We start from the raw sequence: 11019 nt of genomic DNA on the forward strand, positions 1-11019 counted from the left end.
TCTAAATTCTTGAATTGAGATCAACACACCAAACATTATGTATGTGTATGTACATAGAGAGATAAATATTTGATACCATACTGATTTAATCAATAACTTTAAAGTCCTTTACACCTAACATTAATTACTGGGAACTGAACTGACTTGTGAAGGGGATTTTGTAGTTATTACTATGGTTGCTTTTAGTATTTAGGTTGATCAGATATGTGATTTCACTTTTCCTAAAAAAAATAACCATACTAATATGTATGTGTACCCTATTTCAAAAATATATTGTGAACACTTTAAAAGTTTATTTTGTGAATTTTAAAGTTGATTGCCTTAACCATAGACTGTAAAAGGTCTTAACAAGAAGAAATAAATCCATGAATAGAATCTCTGCAGCTTTTAACTAGAAATAATTTTGCAGTAATATTGCACAGTTTATTTTTTTTATGTTTATAAACAATTCATGTTGTTTTATTTATATATATATATATATATATATATATATATATATATATATATATATATATATATATATATATACGAATTTAGCGGATATGACGTACAATGTCGTAGAAACAGGCGACCAATCGGATATGTCTTTACGGCAAGTGACGTGCGAGCAGTTTTGATCAACAACAGACACGACCAATGAACACAGCCATGAGTAACGCGTGAGTCTTCCAAAAGCTTGTTTTTATTTTGAAAAAAGGCACGACGATATATGAAATGAAGATATTATATTTTAAATACCAAGTTTTAACTGAAACCTGTTTGATACAAAGAGTATACGCAGACAGAAACCGTCTTTGTTAGAACAGGGCTGATGTCAACAGTAAAAGCACATAACGTTAACTAGTAACGTTAGCAGATTACTACATCTTGCTCATGACAGATTGTTATAATTGCATAAAATGTGTTTTGGCTCGGAAATAACTAGTTTTGAATCTTAAACGAGATAAATTATTGTCAAACAAAATAGAAAATAATTGCTCAGAAAGGTTGCAGTGAGCATCTTACAGTTACAGACCTGTCCTGTGCAATACAAGAAACGTAACAAGAGATGATAGCACCTATTTATTTCCACCGCCTTTTTGCAATAATTCAGCATTTTTATATATTCACATATATATGTTATATATACTGTTTAAAAGAGCTGTTTTCTATCTGAATATATTTTAAAGTGTAATTCATTCCTGTGATGTCAAAGCTGAATTTTCAGCATCATTACTCCAGTCTTCAGTGTCACATGATCCTTTAGAAATCTTTCTAATATGCTGATTTGATGCTGTTTTTATCAATTGTATGATGCTCAATAATTAATAATGATAAAAACAGGTTTTACTGGTTAATTATTTGTGGAAATAATTAATATATTTTTTCATTCTCTGATGAATAGAAAGTTAAAAAAAACAGCATTTATTTGAAATAGAAATATTTCGTAACACTATAAATGCATTTACTGTCACTATTGATCAATGTAATGTGTCCTTACTGAATAAAAAGTATTAATTTATATGTCTCCACAAAATACACAGTTCTGTTGATGATAAGAAGCAGCAGCAAATCAGCATATTAGAATGATTTCTGAAGGATCATGTGACACTGAAGACTGGAGTAATGATGCTGAAAATTCAGCTTTGACATCACAGGAATAAATTACATTTTAAAATATATTACAGTAGAAAACAGTTACATTAAATTGAAATAATATGTACAGTATATGTGTGTGTTTAGGTGGCATCACTCTAGGAGGGGTCGAGGACACAGGCATAAGGAGCAGGGTCGACCGAACAGGGAGCGGGCGGTTGAGCAGAAAGCTGAAGACTCAGTGCCCCGCGGCGCCTGTTTGACTATGTGCCCTGCCTATGAATTACGCCAGCGGGAGGCCCAGAATCGACTGCACAGGTTTGAGATGTTGGCCGGCACAGAGCGGGATCGCTTGCCTTGTGCTGATGTGTCACGTGCTGTCAAAGAGTACTCGCGACCTGCCGCGGGGAAGGACTCCACGAGAGCCAGTGACCTTCGGCCTCCATCTGTGCTTTTAAAGACTGTGTGCTACCTAGTTGATGACATTGCAGCTTCCTCTACATTTCAGCCATGGACGGAGGTATGGAAATTGCATTTTGTCATCTTTATCTGTAATATGATGGCCATTTGAAGCCTGTCTTGCTTACGTTCTGATCCACAGGTGTACAGTTTTGTGTCTGACCGCCTGCGTAGCGTTCGGCAGGACATGATTATTCAGCGTGTGTCGGGGCCGGACTGTGTGGCTGTGCTGGAGAAAAGCGTGCGATTCCTTCTCTACGCCTCCTACAGACTCTGCGGGCAGCTACTTCAATATTATGACCCGCGGATCAATGACACTCACCTGCAGGAAAGCTTGAGCTGGTTGCTGGAGAGCTACAGAGATGGGAAACACCGGCATCAAGAGGAGTTCCAGGCCTTGAGTTTGCTCTATAACTTGGGTGAGTGAGTGAGTGAGTGAGTGAGTGAGTGAGTGAGTGAGTGAGTGAGTGAGTGAGTGAGTGAGTGAGTGGAAACTGCTAGAGCTCTCAGTGCTGGTTAGTATCAGTTTATTGATTTTATTGTAGTGTGTGTGTATTATAGTGATTGCCTTGACTTTGTTCTTCTCATACTGCGTGTACACCGGACACAAGCAGCACAACAACACAACCAGAGGTGGGCTGTCAGGGCCATCAGGGCCTTCTCTGCTGGCCCTGTCAAAATATAATATAATAATATAACTGCAAGCAGTGATTGCGGGGCCAAGCACCTTTTGACCATGTTTGACATATTTGGATTTAATTTGAAAACTTATTCAACTTACCAATTGTTCAAATCAAAATTCCCATTGTTAAACAGTTGCTACATATTAAATTATTAGAATTTCTTCAAAGCTATAACCTTTTTTTTACACAGCATGGTAGTCATAAACAGTGGTTTGTTCAAATTTTACGGAGACTTGAGTTGTTAAAGGTAAAACTGCAGCAATTGGCTCCAAATTACATAACATTACACAATGATTTGAAATTGTATAACATGGGGCTTGAAACCACAACCGGAACGGCTCAGGATTAGTAACACATTGTTTAGCAGACTGCGCCACTCAGAGGACATACAATCACAAGCTGCAGAGGAGATCCTTCAGTGTAAGAATGAGCACACAAAAGCAGGTTAACCAGATTAGCATGCTAAGCTAGCATAATGCTATTGTAGCTTATGGTTATCCTGATAGCTGAAGAGACGCATTAGAAAGAATGACATTTGGTTAGCATGCTAACCAATTATTATGCTAAGCTAACTAGCATAAGGCAACAAACACAGGCTAGGTCAACTTTAGAGACGAATATCTCGGGAACGGTAGCAAAAATCAAAAATCTGTTCAGTCATTTCTGTGCGGCTTGGTCCAAAGACCATCTGATAAAATTCTGGACAAAATTGAGCAAAATTTGAAGGAGGAGTAGCGAAAAAACTGTTTTTCATTTGCCCCAATATCGCGGGCAGTCACATTGTTGGAAAATGACAAACGAGATATCGTTATAATCGGTATAAGCCAAGGAATATAATGACATAAAGAAATTAAAATTTGAACTATATTTGCAAAAGTTATAAGCTTTTTTTCAAAAAACCTTATACCTTTGGAACACTAGGTGGCGCTGTGTTCAAACTTCTCAGGTACCTTAAGGCTATGCAAATGATGATCCATACTAAATTTTGTGAAGATATGTCAAATATTTTAAAAGATATGGCAAATTATGACAAAATTCAAAATGGCGGACACGTGGTACATCCAATCCTGGCAAAATTGATATCCCCAGAATTGACATGACACAAGGAATCCATAGATACCACATTTATGATTTTCTGACAAACTGTTCAAAAGTTATTGGCCAAAATAGCTATTTTTCATATCTCATGACCCATAGGTGGCGCTGTTCCCAACTTTGGCATGCACCCTCAGACCATGCTTCCGATGAAGCGTACCAATTTTCGTTTCGATTGATCAAACTTTGGCCGAGCTATAGCTTCTGAACCAATTTTGGGTCGACCTTGTTAAGTTTGCGACATCATAACTTTTTTTTTTTCAGTATAGCAAAAAATTCTGTTCAGTCATTTCTATGCGGCTCAGTCCGAAGATCATTTGAGCACATGTTTGGACAAAATTGGACAAAATTTGAAGGAGGAGTAGGGAAAAAACTGATTACTGTACTTTTCAAAATGGCCACTACTGTAATGGGCAGGGGTCTTAATGTAAGGTATTGGTTGTAATCAACATGATGAGTGGAATCAGGTGTACTAAGTTTCATGTCTCTAGATCAAAGGCTACAAAAGTTATAACCATTTCAATGTTGAATTTTTGAACTGGTGGTGGCGCTATAGAGTTGGTCCTAGAGACTCAAAACTTGCTACAATTACTTTTCATTATCATCACTATAAGTGTGCCAAATTTCATCATTTTCCTATATACGGTTCATAGGGCTGCCATAGACTTCCATTTGCGGAAGAAGAAGAAGAATAATAATAAGAAAACTAACAGATACAATAGGTGCCTCTGCACCTTCGGTGCTTGGCCCCTAATAATATATAATTAATATATATATATTTTTTTTTTTTCATTTTTACGATTATATTTCCTGAAAGAATATGGTTATTTTGTTGAGGCTGAGCTGGACTTTCCATATGGTCATCTAAACGCATCACAGCTCCGTGGACCAGCACTAGTAGTATAGCTAGCCTTCCGTTTAAGCTGCCATTTCCCATTTGATCTAAACTTTGACTGACGTGTATCATTAGCCAATCAAAATTTGATGCGCAGTGACAGAACGCCCCAGGGGGCAGCGATGTGTATCGGCGCTAGCCCCCGCTGATGTCATCAGCCGTTTGAAAATTCGGCGGGTTGTGAGCAATGTCAGTAAATGTCAGCTTTATGCCCTCACATGCTTGATCGCGACCATTCCAGTGTCCACCGCATCAGTTGAGCGATCTTTCTCCGCTCTCAAGCGCATCAAAACGTATTTAAGGAATACAACTGTCTGGACAAACACGACTCTCTGCACTGGCATCTATACACGAATCCGACGAGCGTTCTGTGTAGACTGCCGTCTTGTGGCGGCGACGCCATTACGAGCTGTTACCGGTTAAACAAACCTCCGTGATAACCAGGGCTGCCAACTCTCACGCATTCACCGTGAGACTCACGCAATTGAGCCAATTCTCACGCTCTCACGCCACACCCCCGATTTCTCACGCTGAAGTGTCAACCCGGTCGGTCAAATGCCTGAACGATAAGTTTATCTATAGATCTACCAGTTGAGCCATTCGTGATCGACTAGTTTTACCGCAAATTAGTTAAAATATCCTGTAATCTATAGCGAGCGAGCGTGCATGCGAGACAGATGTGTTGAGCTCTTAACGGCGCGCTCCTAACCGCGCACGCGCACGCGCACGACGACAGAGAGGTGATTAAGCGAGCTTGCGTGTCTTTCGCAACACAACCCAGTGGACAGTTACCAGACAGACAGTGTGAGTTTTTTGTGACAATTGTGAGGGAAATACACAATTTATTCCCATAAACTGTGTAGTCAGCCGTTCTCCCTCCCATCTGCACCGTGTGAATTGTGAACGCAGGCAGGTCAGTGAGTTACAGGGCGCTCCTTGTCTCCATCCAGTTTAGGCTGGTAATAGGCCTGTTATATAGTTTACCGTAAAACTTCAAATAATAGCCGAGTCCCAAATAGACGCCTGTCTCTTTTACACGCCTGGTGTGGCTTCAGGTTTGGGTAAATAAAGGCCGGTCTCAAATAGAGGCCGGGTCTGTTTTTTAGTTTCGGGTTGTATTTAATCCTCTAAAACCGTCAGATCGTCCGCTTTTTGGCAACCGCCAAAGCATTTTTTTGTCCCTCCAAAGCTTTTTTTGATCGATGAGTGATGTAGAAAAGAACAATGACTGCTGCGCCTGACAGGGCGCGGACGAGCAGAGAGAGAGCGCTCCGGCCGCGCGCGCGCACTCTCACGTCTTCAAACAACATGAGCGCTGTCAGGCTCGCTCTCCCTCGCGCATATTAATCAAAATCAATTGACGACGCGATAGTAAAAGGTTGGAAGACCGCAGTTTAACGTGGAGCATTTGGAGATTTTCAGAGATTAGAGACATACACTCAATGAACAACATCTCAACACTAAATTATAAAGGCCTGTCTCATATAGACGCCTGTCTCAAATACAAGCCGGTGCAATTCGACGGTTTGGGAAAATAAAAGCCCGGGCTACTATTTGAAGTTTTACGGTATATAGAATTAAGTTAGCAATAGCAGAGTTGTTTGTTTTGCAGCACTGAGCAGTTATTTTACATAACTTTATCATAAAAACAGTACAAAAGCATTTCCAGATGACAAATATGGACATGCCTAGTAGTTAATGTTAATTATTGTTTTCTAAGAACAGAATGTCAATTAAAATGTTAAATGTAAAATTAAATGTAATGTAAATCTCCCAAGAAATTCTGTACAGATACCAAATACTTTGACAATCAATATATATTTAATACACTTCTGCTAATGCAAGGATTTTGTGTTTGTATTTTTCCCCACACCAAGCCACGCCCCTCAATAAGCCACTCCCCCATAACCCAAGCCCCGCCCCCCAAAATCTCACTCTAAGCTGAACTCAAAAGTTGGCAGCCCTGGATAACGCACCCTCGATGACACAGCCAGGCAGAATGACTTGTTGATGATGTTAGACAGTGGCCTCCAGTCACAGATAAAGGTACAAACGATCTTACAGATTATTTATGAAAATAGCTTGACAAGCTAGCTAGGAGGAAACTATAAAAATATCTGTCCATTTGGCAACAATAAATAAATGAATGACCTCAAATAAACGAATTCATGTTTTTCATTTGTGTCCATTATTTATCTCATTTTCACATTGCAAAAGGCAAGGGTAAGGTAACGTTACAGCTAGAAAGTATACATAATATCGACCAATTAGTGTTTTAAACCATGGAAAGAGGTCAATATAACAGCAGGAGAACAATTATGTCCCATAACGTTACATTTAGCTCAGGAAAGCCATTTAATGACCATAGCATGTTAATTGAATAGAAAAAATAGGGGGGGGTCGTTACTGAAGGCCCTGACTGAAACCCCACGGTACGCTACTGAACACAACACAACAAAAAAACAATAAAACCCAAACAATAATTATATTCTTGTTATATAAATAATTGTATTATTATAAAACAACATTATAATTAGTGATGCACAGAAATTTTGGCTACCAAAAATGTTTTATCTGAAATTTTCAGCCGAAAACATTGACAGAAACGGCGACATTTAATTAGCGCTTCCTCAATGATGAGTTTTGACAGCGTCTATTTTGTGGACACAATGTGGATAAACGTGTGGAAAGCTGTGTGGACGCTAGGGGTAGGTTGACTGTATCATTTTCTCGATTTAATCCATACCGACGTGGATTATGTATGACTAAAATCTTATACTTTTTTGTATTATATGAGAATGGGGAAGGATGTGTCAGGTGAGCTGTATTATTTTTTAGTCTTGGGACCATATAGTTAGATTTTTAGGGTCCATCATGTACGGCAGCCTGGGAGATGTACATGAAAGTCCTTGAGAATTTAATGCTAAAAACTTTTTTTCATGTCAAAGTAAATTTTATACATGACAGGTAGGGCTGGGTTTCGATTCAGATGTTCAAATTCGATTCGATTTCGATTCACAAGCTCACAGTTCGATTCGATTTCGATTCGATTTCGATTCTCGATTCGATTTCGATTCTCGATTCGAATTTCGATTCCTGATTCGATTCTCGATTCGACTATAATGAATATAGATGTAATACAAATCTCAGTCTAAATCTCAGTTATCATTTTTTAGACAATTTTTTATTACATTGATCTCACCTAAATGTTTGTTTTTACAATGGGGTAATTTTTTTGTTTAGAGTTTATGCAACACATGGAAGCTTGATTTCAATCTTTGAATTAAATTGAAAAAAGTAGCACAAATAAATACAATAGAATAGGCCTAAAAAGACAAATAAAGAGACATAAAAAGAAAAGTTTTTGGGTAGGTCAGAAATACTACAGAAACTGAATAAAGTAATCCAATGTAAAATAACACTGGATAGTCTTTTAGTCCTGACTGAATTAAATACATAGGCTATTAATTCTGATTCCTTACAATTAATGCTATATTATGTTGTTTTGACAACAAAATGAACGACAGACACATATGGCTGCGTTCACTTTAAGAACTAGTGCACGGACCCATTACTGTTTCATTATACTGTCTGTCACACGCGTTTTATGCTTATTTAAGACATAACCAACTGTCTTTACGAGGTTACTCACCAAGACCAGAGTTTTGACATCATTTTGCGTGTTTTTAACTGTTAAAGCGATATAATCCACGAAAAAGAACTTTTGTTACTGGCGAGCTGTTTGTTGTGAGGCGGATTTAGGCTGCACGCAATGAAAAACATGCACGAGTGCGCGAGCACAGGATAGTTTAAAATTGCTTGAAAAAAGACGTGAAAATGATAAACGTTAGTTACGATGCAATGCTGGCCCGATTGTGCAAGTGAATCATGTCCCGACTCCTAAACACGAGTGTGTATCGACGCCTGCAGCGCTTGACGCTTGCCTTGTGCAGAGAGAGAAGACGCAGCACGCGAGCCCTGAATATGGAAAAAATCGATTCGTGGCCGTTGAGAATCGATTTTGAATCGACCACATTTAAAAAAACGATTAATCGAAAAATCGATTTTTTTGCCCAGCCCTAATGACAGGTGAAATCAATTTTATGTCCATGCAAATTTATCCAGGTATGGCAAACTGCTAATGTATAAAATCATGTCGATTATTTGGTTAAGGATTAGCTGCAAATTATTATAGGCATATAAGCATTTTAGTTGAGGGGTAAGTTGTGTCAGATGCTTTGGGGTAAGCTGTTCCAGCGGCTCTACTACGGGTAAAATCGATATTTTTAGGGTCCTATGATCTCCATGATGTGGGAAAACGTGGACGGAATCGCGGAATCCAGTCATAAAAACAGAATTTACTGTATAACACAAAATGTATCACATTTTTGATGAAGAAATAAAAAGCAGGTCAGTACACTTAAATCAAATCAGTATATAGACTAGTGTCTTTGAATATTAAACCTCAAAAAGACAAATATGAATCCTGAATAAATATAAATAAAAATGAATAAAAATGAATTCAATTCATTAGACATGCTTTTTGATTATGAAAAAAAAAGGGCCCTATATTTTGCCTTCATATGCTGAAAATACATTTACAGGTACTCTTAGAAAAAATTGACAATGGGTTCACTACCTTTCAATATCCTCAATATTTCACCTTTTTTTCTGATAATAGTCTGCAGCAAAATAATAGTTTGAAATTGGATTGGGTGTGTTGTTATCGTTAATTAACTAAAACTATTAAGAAAATATTTTGTTAATTGAAATGAAGATAAAATATAAATGGATGAAAAATTATAAATAGATAATAGTTTATAATTTAAGGTGTAGTACTAATATTGCTAAATGAAATTTAACTAAAACTGGAGAAAAACAAAACAATTAATAGATAAAAAACCTAGATATATATTTATAAAAAACACTACAAATATTACAAAAGCATATTAGAAAAATACTAAAAAGTAACCTAAAATTAAAATATAAATTTAAAAGCTAATTCAAATTATCTTCATAACACTAATAGTATTTAAATAATACTAAAATAACACTGACTCTAGTATTTTTTTCTCATTTATTTTCATATTTCCACACACATTTCACATTACCATATTTTACTTTGTTGCTCTCAAGTGTAAAAATGGAGTTCTAATAGAGAACAGAGAAACATTCATATCTTTTCTTCATGCTTTCAGGTTCAACTCATGCCCTTCAACATATTCTTGAGCTGCCCGAGAGAATGCGCAGCTCTCCTGCTGTTCAACTCGCTATGGCTGTAAACAGGGCACATTCGGAGCGCAACCCAGTTCGGCTGCTCCGTCTAGCCCAGAGACTGGACTTCATCCAGGTCTGTGCCGTCCACCGACACCTGCTGCCCTGCAGGAGAGACCTGCTCCTGCTCTACAGCCACGGGCACAGCAGCCGCAACTGCCGCTACCCTCTGCAGAGACTGGCACGCCTCCTCTCTCTCAAAGACCCGCTGGCGGCCGAGCTGTGCCGGGCGTACGGCGTCAACGTCAGCGGAGAGTGGGTGAGCTTCTCTAAGAGCTCCTTCACCGAAGCTCCGTCTGCAGATCTGCAGTGCAGGCGTACGCATGAGCCGGTGGATGACGAGCAGTGGAACTGTCCTGCCGGCAGCGTGATTCACGGCTGTGCCTGAAACCACTGCTTTAAACTCTGGTTCATTTGCACTTGGCGTAATCTTTTAATAATTAACACTTCGGAGGCATTTCCCACTTCTGGAATGGTCAAAAAAGTTTCAATAAAGTTTTTGTATTTTATATATATATTAGTGGTTGAGCAATATGGGTTTTTCAGTGGTCATTCATTGCCAATATTGATAACAGAAGGGTGGCCGATGGCTAATAATTAGCCATATGCTAGTGATATGGGCTAATACTGTCTGTTTCTTAACCAGTAGGGACACAATGAAGCAATAAAATAATCTCTTTAATGTAAATCTTTTTAACAAGTGCGGCGAGCAAAATTACATTTTGTGCATCACTTGGTTTCTTTTTCTGAGGCGTTGTGATTTGTCCCAATGTCCCGCCCACGGTGAAATTCCATTGGTTCAAACTCTGCACCACATTACTGCATATTATATGTTCTCATTGGCTATAATTGTGCTGTGCAGCTATTTTGTTTTCAACGTGAACAAATTGTTTGTTGCTGGATATTTGTCTCCTGTGGTGTAAGGCTCATAACATTTAATTCAGAGGTGATGTACACTTAATTAAATTAATGAATTTAAACTTTTTTTTTACACAGTATATACTAAAAAAAAATATATATATTTAATGGCATTATCCA

At 38.1% G+C, this 11019-nt stretch overlaps 1 protein-coding gene across 1 annotated transcript; it reads left to right on the forward strand.

The window, feature by feature from the left end:
* The first annotated feature begins 542 nt into the window (after positions 1–542).
* sac3d1 (SAC3 domain containing 1) lies at positions 543–10496 on the forward strand. Its single transcript, XM_056241463.1, has 5 exons — positions 543–547; positions 612–659; positions 1723–2095; positions 2177–2453; positions 9906–10496. Exons 1-5 carry the CDS (start codon positions 543–545, stop codon positions 10367–10369), a joined length of 1167 nt encoding a protein of 388 aa, XP_056097438.1. The 3' UTR covers positions 10370–10496.
* The last annotated feature ends 523 nt before the right edge of the window (positions 10497–11019 follow it).

The sequence above is a fragment of the Rhinichthys klamathensis genome, unplaced genomic scaffold (genome assembly GCF_029890125.1).
Source record: "Rhinichthys klamathensis goyatoka isolate OS25496 unplaced genomic scaffold, OSU_Roscu_1.1 h1tg000645l_1, whole genome shotgun sequence".
Classification (NCBI taxonomy): Eukaryota; Metazoa; Chordata; class Actinopteri; order Cypriniformes; family Leuciscidae; genus Rhinichthys; species Rhinichthys klamathensis.

Bases quoted from the DNA above. Each gene is read 5' to 3' on its own strand.
- sac3d1 (XM_056241463.1), top strand. The intron at 660-1,722 runs GTGAGTCTTCCA...GTGTGTGTTTAG, and splicing joins AACACAGCCATGAGTAACGC to GTGGCATCACTCTAGGAGGG. The intron at 2,454-9,905 runs GTGAGTGAGTGA...TCATGCTTTCAG, and splicing joins GAGTTTGCTCTATAACTTGG to GTTCAACTCATGCCCTTCAA.